Raw genomic sequence first — 17,570 nt, forward strand, 5'->3', positions numbered from 1 at the left:
CAAATGCGGTCGATTTCCAATCCTGCACCTCCCGACAAATGCGGTCAGCGACAGTGCGGTCACATTCCTGAGGTGACCGCATTTGTCGAGTCATGAGGCGACTAATGCGGTCGAAAAAATGACCCACTTTGTCGTCGACCCAGTTTGGCTCTATACCCTTTCCTCAAGATCAAGTCGCCACATACACCATTTTGATCATTTCTGTTTCCGGTTCAACAGAAAGAGGTTCGTATTGATTATTTCTTCTGCATGTTTTCTGTTATAATTTTATTATTTTACTATTTATAACTAATTTAACCATTTTAAATGTTTTCTCTATTTTAATGATCATCTTATCCCTATTTATAGATTATTTTAAATCTTGATTTTTGTTTGAACGAAAGTTTACTTTTAACACGTGGAGATGAACATCCCAATAATTTTTCCTATTTGAATTAGAAGGAAAGTAGTTTAGCTATGCTCCTAATTTAATTACTGCTTTTTAGGTTTTTATTTGTGTTGATGTTACATATTGAGAGATTAATTTTGTAAATTGGACACAAAATGTTTGGTATGGTTGGGTCTTCGCACAACGGAACTTATCAAATTTCTAAATTTGCTCGACTCTTACTTTTCTACTTTATTTTATTTTTTTTCTTATTATTCCTCTATGATAAATTTAATTTTATTATTGTATCACTATATTTGTTCAAAATACATCTACAGAACACATCATGCTTGTGACAAGCACATTGCCATGCATAATTCTGGTTTATGTTTGATTCAATTAGAATACTGCTTTGTTTTAGATTGTTAGCCTCTCGTGGGATATTCAGTTCTGTTTTTTATTTCATAGTTTTATTATTTGCATTATTTGTATGTCAATTTTAGTTTGCAGTCAAGAAAACAGATAGAGGGGTAAATTTTTGTAGAGATACCGTAAAACGAGATGAATAGAAAAAATTTTGGTTTATAATCTTGCATATTTGTATTTGTTCTAGGTACACAATTTTTTGTCCAAATACAGGTCTCTGTTAGACCTATTTATTTATGGTATTTAAATTTTGTCAATCTTGTTTTTTATTTAAAAAAAAACATGGTGTTTCTATTCACCCCGCAAATGGGGGTGAATAGAAACAGTCTTTCAATTTCATGTTTGTTTCTATTGGAACGTATTGAGGGTGAATGGAAACAGTCTAATATGTTTTTGTTATTTAAATTGATTTCTGACTAATTATTATATTTATGATGATGATGATATTGCAAACTTGACTGGAATGAACTATAGACATCAGCTAATATTATAATGATCATGTTAGGCCGTTATTAGATAGTAATATAGTATTAGATGGTAACATGAAAAAGGATGAAAATATGATTTCCCACAACTTATTTCATAAATGATCTGCATATGACAGAAATAATACCGGCCTTCCGCCTTAGTTTGTTATTTTTTTGACTATCATACTTTGCCTTCTTGTTTTGAACTTAGAGATAATGTAGTAGATAAGTCCCGTAAGCTGGTATCAAAGAAACGTCTTCATGAACTAGTTTTTTTCGAATTCCCTACTCAAAATAGCATAAAAATAATCCAATTTCTGAAATCATAATTTTGCAGTCACGGTATGGCATTTCAACTTAGTAGAGCAATTGTACGGCTAAGCAGTATTAACACTGTAACTTGGGCTACATTAATTTCACCAAGGCTTCAAGTAAAGCAATTCAAACAATTTTATGGATGTATAACAACTGTAATACATATATTTTAAATTTTCAATAATAATTCAATGTAGTATTTATAAAATATAACTGATTTGCATCTTGTCTTTTATGCAAGTTTCCATTATATCAATAGGGGCATTCAAATTTTCCGCCGCTTTTGCTTCTCTCTGTCATGGCTTCCCATGTTCAATTCGTAACAGGAATAGCGGCCACTCAGCCACTCTATAGTTTACTATATTTTAGCTCGTTGCCAATTGCGGTTAAAATGGTGCCAACTAATCAGAATTAAAAATTGTTTACGCTGGTTAGTTTGATCGGCGTTATCACTTGAAAATTTTGTTTTTTGCAACCAAAATGCATCGGTTAGCACTAATCTCGATTAAAGTATAACATTTAATCGTGGTTAGACGTTAACCGACGTACGAAAAACTGGCAGATAGTGATTCAATTTCAAGTGTTGGAATAAACATAATTTCCACCATTGGAATATTTTTGATAATTCTATTCAGAAAATACAATCTAATTTTATAATTGACAACTCAATCAAGACATCACATTTCGAGGATGAACTTTCCTCGGGAACTTAAAAGTGGGTCGACGACAAACTGGGTCGATACACATTCTACACCAACGACAAACTGGGCTAACGACAAATGCGGTCAGCGACAGAGTGGATCACATTCCTGAGCTGACAGCAATTGTCGTGTCAAGACTGTCAAGAGGCGACAAATGCGGTCGATTTCCAATCCTGCACCTCCCGACAAATGCGGTCAGCGACAGTGCGGTCACATTCCTGAGGTGACCGCATTTGTCGAGTCATGAGGCGACTAATGCGGTCGAAAAAATGACCCACTTTGTCGTCGACCCAGTTTGGCTCTATACCCTTTCCTCAAGATCAAGTCGCCACATACACCATTTTGATCATTTCTGTTTCCGGTTCAACAGAAAGAGGTTCGTATTGATTATTTCTTCTGCATGTTTTCTGTTATAATTTTATTATTTTACTATTTATAACTAATTTAACCATTTTAAATGTTTTCTCTTATTTTAATGATCATCTTATCCCTATTTATAGATTATTTTAAATCTTGATTTTTGTTTGAACGAAAGTTTACTTTTAACACGTGGAGATGAACATCCCAATAATTTTTCCTATTTGAATTAGAAGGAAAGTAGTTTAGCTATGCTCCTAATTTAATTACTGCTTTTTAGGTTTTTATTTGTGTTGATGTTACATATTGAGAGATTAATTTTGGAAATTGGACACAAAATGTTTGGTATGGTTGGGTCTTCGCACAACAAAACTTATCAAATTTCTAAATTTGCTCTACTCTTACTTTTCTACTTTATTTTATTTTTTTCTTATTATTCCTCTATGATAAATTTAATTTTATTATTGTATCACTATATTTGTTCAAAATACATCTACAGAACACATCATGCTTGTGACAAGCACATTGCCATGCATAATTCTGGTTTATGTTTGATTCAAATTAGAATACTGCTTTGTTTTAGATTGTTAGCCTCTCGTGGGATATTCAGTTCTGTTTTTTATTTCATAGTTTTATTATTTGCATTATTTGTATGTCAATTTTAGTTTGCAGTCAAGAAAACAGATAGAGGGGTAAATTTTTGTAGAGATACCGTAAAACGAGATGAATAGAAAAAATTTTGGTTTATAATCTTGCATATTTGTATTTGTTCTAGGTACACAATTTTTTGTCCAAATACAGGTCTCTGTTAGACCTATTTATTTATGGTATTTAAATTTTGTCAATCTTGTTTTTTATTTAAAAAAAAACATGGTGTTTCTATTCACCCCGCAAATGGGGGTGAATAGAAACAGTCTTTCAATTTCATGTTTGTTTCTATTGGAACGTATTGAGGGTGAATGGAAACAGTCTAATATGTTTTTGTTATTTTTGGTAATTTGTTTCTTAACATAATGATTTATTTGAACACATAAACAAAATAAATTACATAAACTGTACCGTTTTACGAATTACGTAACTGTACTGTAAGAAAAGAAATTGGAATAGTTTGACAATCACCATATTTAACAAAATTAAATTATGATTAATAAATGGTGAAGTCAGACAGGTCATCTTTGAAAAATATCATGTCTTTGAACCGAGCACTTGAGCAAGATACTGGAGAGGATAGTTTCAGGATGATGTCGTCGTTACTGGAGACAAGAGATTCTTCATCAGTTATGGTGAACTTGTTAGTTTGTGAAACTCTTTTCAAAAATTTTCCAATGAAACCATCATTTTCAAGGCCAGCAACCTTGCATACATAACATCTAAAAGATGTTTTACCATACATTTTGACCAAAAGGTAGTCATCTTCATTGATGACAAGGTTTTCATCTGAGGCCCTGTCACTTTCTTCTGGATCACAGGAATTTGTAGATTCATTATCCTGTGCTGAAATGTCATCTTCATCTTCTGTTGATATATCCATTTCCTTTCGGCTTTTCTTTGACTGAACCTGTTTGGTACCTGAGGTGCCTGGATTTTGGCCAGTAGAATCTAAAGTTTGGTGATTCTCATCATCCTCAACAAAGTCCTGAAAACCAATACTTTTGCCAGGTATAACATTAACTTTTGACCTTTTTTCCTTATCTTGGGAGTCTGATCATGTCTCAGACTCTGAAGGAGCACTTGGAAACTCTTGTTAACAGCTTCAGTGTCCTTCTGTCTTCTGGGTTTTGGTTTTCCTCTTCATCAATGATTTTTGGAAGCATAGACAGCACTTTTATCCCCATTTAGAGGCACTAGTCTACACTTTTTGAAACCGGCGATCACATTTTCTCCCTTCAATGAATCACACAACTTTTTCAATAATGTTGGAAATTTGTTCTTAGGGACAGTTGCTTCTGCACGTCCGGGCCCTTTTTCCACTCCTCAAGAATCTGTCGCCATGTTGATTTCAATGGACGAAAAAATGCTACATCCAGAGGTGTGAGGTGGGTAGAGTTAGCTGGGAGAAAAATAAAACTGATATCATTGTCCTTGCACAACTTGACAGATTCCATTGATAAGTGGAAAGACAAATTGTCCCCAATCAGAATTGTTCGTCCTGTTTTCTTTTTTAGGAATGGAAGAGCAACTGTCAGAACCCAATCTTCAAAGCAAAAGGAATCAAACCAGCCAGACTTGGTTCGATTGTACCTTGTGTTTTTTGGCCCACCCTCTGTCCAGCTTTGGTACAAGTGAATTGCCTTGTATACAGTGTAAGGGTGTAAAATAGTGCCATCAGCAGCAGCTGCAAACATCACAGATGTAGATGCCTTTGATGAGTTTATTATTCTTTGAGGGTATTTTGTCCCTCTACGAACAATGACCTTTCGTTTACCAGGGTCATCACTCAGGTTTGTTTCATCGTAGTTTACAATGTTAGATGAAGTCACATCCTTTAATTCATTTGTTAGTTCATCAAAATAGTTGTTAATTGTTTCTGGTGTCACACCAGCCCTTGATCGTTTAATATTTTGACACATCCTCACAGCCAGTTGATCCTTATGACGTTTCAAAAATGTTTCAACAAAGTCTCGGCCAGGGAGGTTATCTTTAAACCTCTTAACTTGTTTCCCCTCTTTGATCTAGAAGTCTTTCACAAGGAGTCGTAGAGTTGTAGTGTCAATAGGATAGCCCCATTCGCCACATATCTTCAGCCTATCAACAAACAGTTGTTCTTTTTCATCAAATAAAGCTGTCTGAATACCATGTTTCTTCATATTGGTTCCTCTTTTCAAATTTCGATTTAAAACAGTGAAATGCAAACCATGTTTCTCAGCAGACTTCCGAAGGCTTAATCCACTCTGTCAGAAAGTGCATTTTCAATTGTTATCGTGCTTCTTGTAGGCCCCTCCAGTCACCGGTTTGTACTTCCTTGGCATTTTACAGGATCCTGAAACTAAACCAACAACTGTGTCAGTTAAATACCTAACATAAGAATATAACACATAGTATGTATTTTATATAGTACGAGTGTGATTTAGTATGAGATATTTCGTGTGAATAGAAACACTATAAAGATATGTTTCTATTCACCCCACAAATTCTGAAAATCTAACCTTAAAAATATAAATAATTTTTGAAATAATATTGTTAGAGTTAAAGCTTGAAGTACGGTAAGCCTTAATCTTTTATATGGATGTTCAAACTATGTTTTGTACACCTATTTACTTTTAAGAACAGTACAGAATCTGACTTTCCTGGAAAGATCAAAGTGGATAAAAAATTGCAACAATCATATGGTAACAATCAAGAATGCAAACAAATGGGAACCAGTGCTGCCAACCAAACAAAACATTATTTCCCTTTTAGCGTAAGTGTAGCAACCTAACAAAAAGTAATAGTTACCACTATTTGACCATAGTTATGTAGGATAGAGGTTATATTTACAGAAATGAAGTTTTGTTTCTATTCACACCGTTTTACGGTTCTTATATTCAACAAAAAATGTAACGCCAACTACGATCTCTGGGCAAAAATTATAAAAGCTTGTTGCTCTGAATTTGAGAACAGCAATTTGTTCTCTACAAAAATTGATATTGCAACAAGTTTCACAATTTTGACATTTCTACAGGTGGCATTGCAACTTTGAATGTAAACGCAGCTATTTGAACAATACTAATGAACATACAATATTAAAGGCTATTAATAAACTTTCTATTGGTGATATATTTTAACAATTTTTTTGTTTTGTATATCATCAAGCTATGAAAATGAAAAAGTTTTCTCATGAAAATTTTTTTCCATCATTACTTTTTGAGATATGATCGCCTAAAGTTTAAATTTTTGTGACAGAACATTTCAAATTCGGTAGGAGATTAATCGATGAGTTTTAGAGGATAAATTCTCCATGGTATTGTTGATTGAATAACAAAATTTTTCGAAAATATCAATTTTTTAGAAAGTTATCCAATTTACCAAAAATAACTCAACTAAAAGTTATTTTTGGTAATTTTTAGTCAATTGAATAACCCTTAACTGGTATGGCTTGGTCATTTTTGACCCAGCCAATTACAATTTCTTATCCAGTGCAGGAATTTTCCTGTCGATCACGCTCTCCCTCCATGTATTCTCCTACTTCCTTCTCCCCTAAAAAGAGCACGAACACAAAAATAAAACATCAGAGATATGATATTCAATAGAAAAACTGGGATTTACACAAGTTGAGAGAAATTTTCAATACAATAACTAACCCGTCAGTTTTTTTGTGAACTGATAAAAACTATGTTATTTTAGGTTTTTTGGAGATGGACTCATATACTACCACAGAAGAACATGGGAAAGACTTTTGTTCAACATGGTGTATTTTTTTCAAAATAGTATTGAACATTGTTGACAAGTTTCACAATTTTTTAACATGAATATTAAACAGCAATTTTATATTGTAAATATGGTGTTGAAACAACAAGTAGACTATTTTGATATTTGCGTTAGAATATAAAGATTTAATTATACATCTATGTGTATTTTTTAATTTTTTGAAATTTTGGGTCACTTTTGACCCATCCATACCTTGAGTGTGACCCCTAATACACCATACCAGTTGAGGGATAGCTTTCTCAAAAAAAAATTTTCTTATCTCATTGATTAATCTCTTACCGAATTTGAAATTTTCTGTCCCAAAATTTTAAACTTTAGGCGCTCATATCGCAATAAGTAATGATGGTGGAGAAAATGTTTTCCTGAGAAAACTTTTTCATTTTGATAGCTTGATGATACACAAATTGAAAAACTTTGTAAAATATCACCAGTATAAAGTTTATTTTTAGCCTTTGCACAGCCTTAAACTGATTTTACATCAAAGTTGTCATCAAAATGTGGCTTTAAATAGTTTTCAACAGAAAGGTTGTAGTTCTCGAATGTAGAACAAGTGGTTAAATTTTGCCCAGAGAGCGAAGTCGGCGTGGACTTGTAGAGAAGGACCATTTTGTTGGCAACTGTCTCAGTGTGAGATAGTTACATCCCCTCACAGAGTGGATAACAAAAGTTTTGAAAACAAGGATTACCTACCACAAATTGACGACTAAAAGATGCTCTTGCTTTCATAAAATTGAAAACAAATTGCAGTGGCATCTTGTTGAAAACTCAGTTGACAATTTTTGTGCAATCTAGGTTTTATAAACTTTGAGCAATTAGCGATTTTCAACTTTGGCAATGATGAAATTGTTGTTCTAAAACTTTTGCGGTTTCCACCAGATATTAATGATGGCTGAAACTGTCTGAGCCAAGTTGGATAAATATAAATACTTTCATGTCTTTATTCAATTCTGTAGTTCGTGATATTGACTCCACTTGTTGAAATATTCGAAACTTTAAACTTCTGATTAGACATTTTCTAGAAAGTTGTATACATTTTCAGAGGTAAAATGCAGTCACAATTATGTTGTAAAAGGGAAGGTTAGGGAGTTTAGGTCTTTGCTTTTGAATGGCAGTATGTTGATAATTTCTTATTTGAAATGTTTTATAGATATAATTGTAGATATGTAATTATAATATAGTCTAATGAAATAACATACAATATGAATTTTTTTCTATACATTGTAATTTAGTCTAAAAAGCAATTTTTTCCAATATTATAAAGTGTTGAATTAATAAGATTGGTAGCTCTTACCAGTACTACCACTATTTCTGACGACCAACTTGAAATTGGCAAATATAAATAAGTATATAACTGAATTGTCGTGTTTTATAGATACACATTCACACTATTAATACTGATTTGCTTTCGCCACTTTTCACATATGTCTTTTGTAGAAACATGGCGGACGCTGCTCCAGCCGGTCGTGGAGGATTCCGAGGTGGATTTGGAGGTCGTGGTGGTGCCGGCGCCGGAGGTCGCGGTGGCATGCGAGGTCGTGGCAGAGGTCGTGGGCGTGGTCGCGGTCGCGGCAAGGAGGCCGAGAAGGAATGGATGCCAGTCACCAAGCTGGGACGTTTGGTCCGTGACGGCAAGATCCACAGTCTAGAGGACATCTATCTGTTCTCGTTGCCCATCAAAGTATGTGGTTATAATTCGTTCTTATATTAGAAACTTGGAAGTCATTTCCCACAATTTCTTGTTTTCTCAACACAAACACAATGTAATCATTTATCATGTATTGGAATCTTGAAGGTATTTTCCTCCAATTTGCTTGTTTCTCAACTCACAGTTACAAGTTCTTGTTTCTCGCAACAATCGAAATTATTCTTCTGTTTTCCAAACATTAACTTATTGTACTCAACAAAGCAGATTAAAAGCATTTTATATATTTTCTCTAGCTTGATTAAGTCTATTCAGTTCCGTGTTTTTCAAAGCCTTTTTCAGGGTTCATTTAGTGTTGAACTATTTCATACCTAATTATTACAAATTTTGTTCTTCATTTTTGGGACAAATCACAGAAAATGTTCGTTTTTACACTAAGATTGTCAGTCGATATTTTATACTCAGAATAATTCTGTTATTGTCCTCTGATTACTTGAGAATCAACTGTTGGTGAGAATTGAACAACAGTCAATTTAGCCTAAATAATATTTTATAATTGCCCTAAATGCTCTGTCAGCAAAATATTTTTTTGTTGATTTTCTCCATCTGTATCCTTGTCAGATGTTTATGGAATGGTATTATAAATTGATTCGAATCTGAGAACAATTTATTATGCCTCGTCCACATGTTTGTCCAACCTTGTAACCCAACGTAGGCAAATAAAGGCCAGTGTTGACAAACCATCCATCCACACACTGGCGCTGGTCGACATTGGGCCAACATGTGGATGCGGCATTAGTGTAGACCGAAAATTTGTAGTATACAACTGTTTTATTCCGATATTTTAATGTTGCTTGTATGGATAGATTTCTGAATTGTTTAGAATGATTCAATAATATTAATATCTCTGTTTTTGTTCAATAGGAGTACGAGATCATCGATCAGTTCATCGGCTCGTCGCTGAAGGACGAGGTGCTGAAGATCATGCCGGTGCAGAAGCAGACACGTGCCGGCCAGCGCACGCGCTTCAAGGCGTTTGTGGCGATCGGCGACCTGAACGGCCACATTGGGTTAGGCGTCAAGTGCAGCAAGGAAGTGGCCACGGCCATCAGGGGCGCCATCATCCTTGCCAAGCTGTCAGTCGTGCCTGTGCGCCGAGGATACTGGGGAAACAAGATCGGAAAGCCACACACTGTGCCCTGCAAGGTATCTTGCTCATGCTTTTACGAGTCTTCTTCCTTTTTTCCGAGAAATTATCTAGCGTTTAGAACTAGACATTTTCACTTGGAAAGATAGATTTATTCAAGAAATTTTAGAGATTAAGTTTCTTCCTTTCTCTTGAAAATAATGCAGAAGTGTACTGTTTTTAGAAATTCATTCGCTAAACATTTGTTTCTAAAACGTTGCTATATGTTCTAACACCCGGTTTCTTGCACAAAAGTCTGTTAACTTTAGTCTCGATCAAATGCATCGAGAACTTACAACAGTTTAGCCTTCTCTACAAAAATACCTTTTCGTGAAATTTAATCATTAAAATTTGAAAAGGATTTTGTGCAACTGAGCCTAAGGTTTACATATTTTATTGGGGTATATAGGCAATTATTGAACTGCTTTTTACTGCTTTGAACTGATTTTTTTTCTTGTTTTTATTTATATTTCGTCAATTATTATGTTTAATGCCCAGTCCACACGTTGGCCTAATCGCTGGCCAGTTAGTTCTTGGATATGACTTTATTTATTGGAGAGATTGGCTGTGATGAAATTGTTGTTCTAAAACTTTTGCGGTTTCCACCAGATTTTTTTAATGATGGCTGAAACTGTCTGAGCCAATTCAACAATAAATGAAATTTATTTCAAATTTTCTTATAATCAACAACTAAATACCTAGCGCAAACAAGAAGGCCTTGCCCTAGATGCCATTGGAAAACCATTTCCAACAATGAAAACTCATCTTTCTTCCTCCCATCTTCATCTTTATCATCGTATATTTCACCCGCATAGTGCTCCTGTGAGTATCATCTCGGCAAAATGATATAATATATTGAAATGGAAATCATTTTTTCCTTCAAATTTGAAGAGGACTTACTTGTATGTAGTATTTTGCCCCTGATTTATTGCAAAGGTTTGGGTTAGAATGGCTATGATGAAATTGTTGTTCTAAAACTTTCGCGGTTTCCACCAGAATTTTTATGATTAATCAGTAATTAATCTTTGTTTATAAATAAAAGTCACTATTTATTCATTTTTTTTTAAATTAGGCGTACTACTCTAAAATTATTAGTAAGTAGTGTTATATTATTTATAGCCTATTTTGTAATCCTTTGAATCTTTTCAATAATTTTATTTCATACTTAGGGTGAGTATTTTGGCAGTGATGAAATTGTTGTTCTAAAACTTTTGCGGTTTCCACCAGATATCTAATGATGGCTGAAACTGTCTGAGTCAAAATATGGACTTGAAAAATTCGACCACACTTACCAGATTGAACAAACTACTGTAGCTCCTCGACACGATACCAAAAAAATACTATCCCTACTTTCATCAATGCATTTAATTAACCAGTGAACTTTGAAAATATTCTTACTTACTGATAATTTGGCGATGATGAAATTACTGTTCTAAAACTTTTGCGGTTTCCACCAGATATCTAATGATGGCTGAAACTGTCTGAGCCAAATATCAGAAATCATTATTATTATTTAAATGATAACACATTTTAAATTCCGTAAGAATTTTCTTTTAAAATCTAAAATGTTGATTATCAAACAGCGTATCTGTGAAGCTCAAGATTTTGAAAAAATAACTGTAGTTTTTTGTAAAATGTGTTCCTTTTATCACCTATACAAATGAACTTGTAACTTTGTCATGATGATTTTAAAGCACATGCGCGTCATCTGAAGGAAGCCAATGATACTTTGACTGTATGTTTTATATGGCCTTTGTTATTTGGCAACTATTCTTTGATAATAATTGTGCTACTGAACGAAAAAAGGTAATTGAATATATAAAGTACTCTTCTTGCTTGAAAGCAAGTTTCCTCACATTCATTTATCAGTCTTTTCAGTATAGATTTTGCTACAATTTTCAGAGTGAATTTACATTCTGTTCTTCAATTTTTCCTTCATTTTCTGTATCATGTGTTTTCACTAAATATTTTTCTGGTTTTGTTGCCCCCACAGCGCACAGTCTAGGATTTTCTTTTAAATTGAACTAGGCTACTGTGCAATCAAAGCTATTTTACTCTATTCGTAATAGGTTCGTACTAAGGTGCGTACAGATACACGCGCCGCAAACATGAGCAATTCACTTTTAATCAGCTAATTATATCTGTATTTTTACAGAAACGGTAAGATACAGATATAAAAAGCTTGGCATCAGCTGATTAAAAGTGAATTGCTCATGTTCGCGGCGCGTAAATATGTACGCACCTTTAGGTTCAACTCTTCCAAGTAATTGTTGATTTGATAGCCAAGTAGTAATCATTTATTGCGATTTAAAAAATGATCACTTTCCAATGATGATATACTAAGCACATGCGCGTCAGCTGAAGGAAACCAATGATACTTGGACTGTATGTTTTATGCGGTCTTTGTTATTTGGCAACCGCTCATTGATAATAACTGTGCTACTGATTGAAAGTGATTATTAATTTTATTGTTGAACGAGTGTAATCTGTATTAAATATTATATTTCTATAAGGTAACCTGAGGATGAAATTCGTTCAAATTGAAACTCATTACTTATTCAATGCAATTGATTTCTATTAGTGCAATCTTAGAAGATCAAGATCAAATAATAGTAAGAAAACTCACTTTCTCATAATAATTCCAATTTGAATGCTACATATCTCTGCATATGATGAAAATGAATATACCACAATTAAATGAAAATATATGATTCATTCTTAACATGCATCACCAACTGAAGCAGAGTATATACAGCTACTGAACTCTGAACATTATATTTTCTACTACAACTCAGAATGTGATATGATATTGAGTAATCAGTAGGTATTGCCGAAAACTGCTACTTACCTAATTAGAGTTTTAACTGCAATTTCCATATTATTTCTTGTCCTTGCTTAAACTCTGTAGATTGAGTTCAACAAACTACTAATTCATTTGATAAAACATTGCAAAATGGAAAGAGAGACATTTTAATTCCCCAAATTTAGTTGAACAAATTTTGGACAAGGTCATTTTTCAGTTTGAAAATTTCCAATGATTTCTGCAATTCCACTCTTTAAGTATGGCTGAAATTGATTTTATAATTTTGAAATGAAATCTCTTGTAATTTTCTCAAACATTGAACATTTCTCCAATCTTGATTTTTTTTTTCAAAACGGTGGCTTTCCTAGTGGAATACTATTCTGTTTTATTGGTTTTGATTGTTTTTTTATCGTGTTGATTTATTGTTTTGTTTGTGTGATTTCAGGTAACTGGTAAGTGCGGTTCCGTACAGGTGCGTTTGATCCCAGCACCCAGAGGAACGGGAATTGTCGGAGCGCCCGTCCCCAAGAAACTGTTGCAGATGGCTGGTATCGAGGATTGTTACACATCAGCCCGTGGCTCAACTGGAACCCTTGGAAACTTCGGTTAGTAGTGTCATTAAATAATATTGAACAGCAGCTTCATATCTACCCATTTACCATGCATTTCGAAAATATTTAAATCGAAATTTAATTTATATTTAACATAACAGGAAAAGTAAGGCAAATCAAATGAAAATTTAATTTGAATACTGTAATTGAAAATCTCTCATGCCAAGTGCGTACAAATGTCGAGGAACGCAAGAGTGTGGATGGCTACTATGCCACTGCTCGCCTTCACTCCGCCCGTATAGATGTAGGCTGATACAGCTAGCCGCTTGGCAAGTTTCGAGAGTGGGGCGCTTAAACTACTTTCATGTAATTTTAGTTTTAGCCGTATCGCTCTGCATATGATGAAAATGAATATACCACAATTAAATGAAAACCTGTGATTCATTCTTAACATGCATCACCAACTGAAGCAGAGTATACAGCTAATGAAAATATTTGTTTTGTCGACAGGTTTTTTTTCTCAGAATATGACTTGATTGAATGATAGGCGTTGACTAGCTTCTCCTGTTTAACAGTTTGACAAGAGGAAGATAGGCTATCTGCATAGATTACTGTCAAAATCTATATATATACCACAATTTGATGAAAATCATAGTATATCACTCTTGACATTCATCGTTAATTTGAAATGATCATGATATATGAAATCTATAAAGAACTAAAATTTCTCCTATGATTAGCCGACTTAATTTCAATTGAATACAACATTTCTCTGCATATGATGAAAATGAATATACCACAATTAAATGAAAATCTGTGATTCATTCTTAACATGCATCACCAACTGAAGCAGAGTTGCGGATCGCTTGAAACACTGTTTTGAAAATAATATTGTTCTTTTCAAATTATATTTTCAATGGTTTAATATTATATTTCCAAGCAGTTCAATTGTTGAACTCTTTAAACGCTCGTATTGAAAATCAATGAAATAAATTCATGGATAAGCTGTGTCAATATGAACAAACAATCGTAACTAAGAGTCTATTATAGTGTGCTGACTGATAAATTAATATTTTCTTGATGAGTAATGACTTTTCTGAATCATCAACTTCAAGATAATTGAAATATGATAATTTGTGTTGATCTTATGAAAATGATGAAATTTTAATTTATTGTTCGATTTGAATACTCGTCATTGCAGCCATTCAATCATTAACCTACAATCTATGATAATTATTTGCGTTGATTTTGTTATTTGAATTGTGTGATTTGAGTACTGTTTTGCTTGCAGCCAAGGCTACCTACGCGGCCATTGCCAAGACCTACGCCTACCTGACTCCGGACTTGTGGAAGGAATCTGTCCTCAAGAAGACTCCCTACTCTGAGTTCGCAGACTACCTGTTCAAGAACCATCGCCCCGTCCTGGCCGTCACTCAGGACAACTGATTCACTTCTTAATCTGTCTTAATAAAATCTGACGACATCAATTCTGTGTTTTCACTTGAAACCCTCTAGTCATAGGTGTTGAAATAGAATGACTTCTTTATTTGTTGATGTGGCGAAGTTTGGACAGTAATGTCCACTCTACCACTTCTACAATGTTGTAGTTTGCTCTCAACCAGATGTTAGTTGGTAGTAGAGTAAAAGTGCCGATTGATACTCCAAGTACACCTCCAACCGACAAACCTCTCAAACCTAAGTTGCCTTTAGTTAGATTCGCTTTTTGAAGTCAGTGTGACTGATAGGACGGTAGAATTTTCTGTTACTACCTCCTATAGTAGATTTCTGTGATTCAAAATTTATTCTAAAGTTGTTAATTACCTTTTTTGTTAGGGCAACTCTTGAATATAAAGAAATGAAAATCTAGGTACTTTTTTTTAATTTTACTTGAAAAATATCAATTAAAAAAAAGGTTACTTGGATTTTTATTTCTGGTTGTTAACATACAAAAGGAACCAATGTTGATCAGCTGCCTCAACGTGAATCGCACTGTAGTATTCTTGCATATATGGATATTAGTGAGTTCCTGAGGCCGGCTACTAACGATACTGCAGGCAAGTTGAGTACTCTTGTACAAACCTAATCTGAAAGAGTACAATATTCCTTAGCGATGATTCAAAACGCTTATTTAGAGCCGGCTGGGGCATACCGTATGACCTTATAGGTCAATTTTATCATTCAAAAATCCTATGAAACATCTAATCTAATAAGGTTTATTTATGGGCTCAAATCGTTAAGGAATTGTACCCTTGAGTCGGCTACTAACGATACTACCATTTTCGAATTATTTCGAAAACTGCGTCCTACGGACATGACTATTGTATACTAAAAAGAAGTTTTATATTTTCATATTATACTGGAATACAAACATGGTTATGAAGGAAAATCAACTAGAAATTTCTCAATTCCAGAAAAACAAATACACTTTCCATATACAAACAAATCATAATTGAAATTAATCATCTTCATACATTAAATTCAAATTGGAAACCTAATCAATCAGAATGATAAAAAATCGTTCCACTTGTACAATCAAAATAATAACTCAATTTGCAAAGAACAAAGAAGATGAGTATAATAAATTAAGGATGATCATCCTTCACGCTAATTGGTCATGCTATGTAGAGCTGAACCTGGACTACACTTGAAACTGTCAGTATTCCTCATGGCAAAACAGCAATGCTTCCCATTCAGCCAATGCTGCCAGTGTGAAGTGAATCGCACAGCAGTGGTGTGATCTTGGCCTTGACCTTAATCTGTCAGCAACCAAGCAGACCAAAATCCATCCTTCGATGCAATGCGAATGCGGCGACCGTGCCATTCTAATGGCTCTATTACTAATGCTGCTTCCGGCTATTTTTTCAATTAAACTTATGTAATCTATCACCAAAATAATCTATTGCTATTACTAATGAGGTCTTATTGCTATTTAATCAATTTCTAAGGTATTTTTTAGGTTGAGGGTAAACTTGGGACGTATGCGTGGATCGGTGAATGAGAGGCCACCAAATAAAATGAAGAAATAAAATTTATCAATAATTTGTATAATAAATTACAATTAATTTTTTGTAGGTGATGAATGATAATTTATTTATAAATTTCCTAATAATAGGCTAATTAATTTGCACACTCTTGATAATATTACAGTATTGGCTAAAATCTATGAGATTGATGAAGCAATTGGCGAAAGAAATATTATAAGGTGTATCAAGGCAAAAAGAATAGAATGGCTGGGTCACGTGGTAAGAATGAGTGATGAAAGAGTGCCACAAAAGCTGCTTTTGATGAAAGGATGATGGGCACCCGAAAAAGAGGAAGGCCAAGAAGAAGATGGATCAGCGATGTGGTAGAAGATCTCCGTGTGCTAGGTGTGGCGAACTGGCGGCAGGGAGCACAAGAGCGGGATGTATGGAGGCGTCATGTAGAGGAGGCCAAGGTCCACCCAGGACTGTAGAGCCAGATAAAGTAAGTAATTGGCTAAAATCTAGATGTTGGATTTTGGGTATAAGATTTAAAAAATCTGTTTACTTTCTTTGACAGTTATATTTCAATACTTTGTATTATTTTTTCACTGTATTTTGAATGTGTAATGTTTTTTCATCCTTCTGAACATAAGCCTACATTGGTCTTCGATCCTTAATGGCTGTGAAATTTTTTATTCTTTGTAACTTATTGCATGTATGCACACTCATATTTTTCTTCTATTCTATAGATCAGCATTTTGTACTTCATCACTTTTATATGTTACTGTATCCTTAATTTTTTATTGTTATATGTTGCATAATATTTTTGCAATCTTTGATACGGTAATTTCTGGACATCTGAATATACTGTTCTCTACTCTCTCACCATATACAGTCACATTCTAATTATTCTATATACAGTAATAGTTCATTATTTTGAAATTCATTCTGAATTTCATGTATGCATATTAGCCCAATTTATTTGAATCTGATTCTATTCATGTGAATGTTTAAACATAATATATTTTCCTGAATAAAGTATTTTACGAATACATTACGCATCTTAATATATTTATAACATGTCCTATTACATAAAAAAATTAAATATAAGTCCAATACAATATCAAGTACTACAATACAACTTAACTTTTAATGTAATATTTCTCTGCAAAATTGGTGTGTAACGTTGGAAGATTATTGAATAAATTAATATCATTTATCCTAATAAATTCCACGGTATTCGATTTTAGCTGTATACAATATGCACCACTTTTCACCATTTTTCTGAATGCATACAGCATGAAATCAATTGAACTTGATAGTGAATCGACTTATTCGATCTCAAGCAAGGTCACTCGTCCAAATGGATTCCGATTGAAGTGTGA

The 17,570-nt window shown here is 33.8% G+C and overlaps 1 protein-coding gene across 3 annotated transcripts; it reads left to right on the plus strand.

The window, feature by feature from the left end:
• Positions 1-200: 200 nt before the first annotated feature.
• On the plus strand, positions 201-14,709 carry LOC111044964 (40S ribosomal protein S2). 3 transcript variants are annotated; one of them, XM_039423393.1, is made up of 5 exons: positions 201-225; positions 8,475-8,718; positions 9,607-9,888; positions 13,117-13,276; positions 14,514-14,709. In XM_039423393.1, exons 2-5 carry the CDS (start codon positions 8,479-8,481, stop codon positions 14,666-14,668), a joined length of 837 nt encoding a protein of 278 aa, XP_039279327.1. In that variant the 5' UTR covers positions 201-225; positions 8,475-8,478; the 3' UTR covers positions 14,669-14,709. The 3 variants fall into 3 exon arrangements, with proteins under 3 accessions (XP_039279327.1, XP_022185942.1, XP_039279328.1); XM_022330250.2 differs by lacking the exon at positions 201-225 and adding an exon at positions 2,574-2,652; XM_039423394.1 differs by lacking the exon at positions 201-225 and adding an exon at positions 4,652-4,669.
• Positions 14,710-17,570: the final 2,861 nt, after the last annotated feature.

This window comes from Nilaparvata lugens, chromosome 3 (genome assembly GCF_014356525.2).
Source record: "Nilaparvata lugens isolate BPH chromosome 3, ASM1435652v1, whole genome shotgun sequence".
Classification (NCBI taxonomy): Eukaryota; Metazoa; Arthropoda; class Insecta; order Hemiptera; family Delphacidae; genus Nilaparvata; species Nilaparvata lugens.

Coding starts and splice junctions, on each gene's coding strand:
- LOC111044964 (XM_039423393.1), top strand. CDS start 8,479: ATGGCGGACGCTGCTCCAGCCGGTCGTGGAGGATTCCGAGGTGGATTT. Junction 8,719..9,606: donor TGTTCTCGTTGCCCATCAAA/GTATGTGGTTAT, acceptor TTTGTTCAATAG/GAGTACGAGATCATCGATCA. Junction 13,277..14,513: donor TGGAACCCTTGGAAACTTCG/GTTAGTAGTGTC, acceptor TTTTGCTTGCAG/CCAAGGCTACCTACGCGGCC.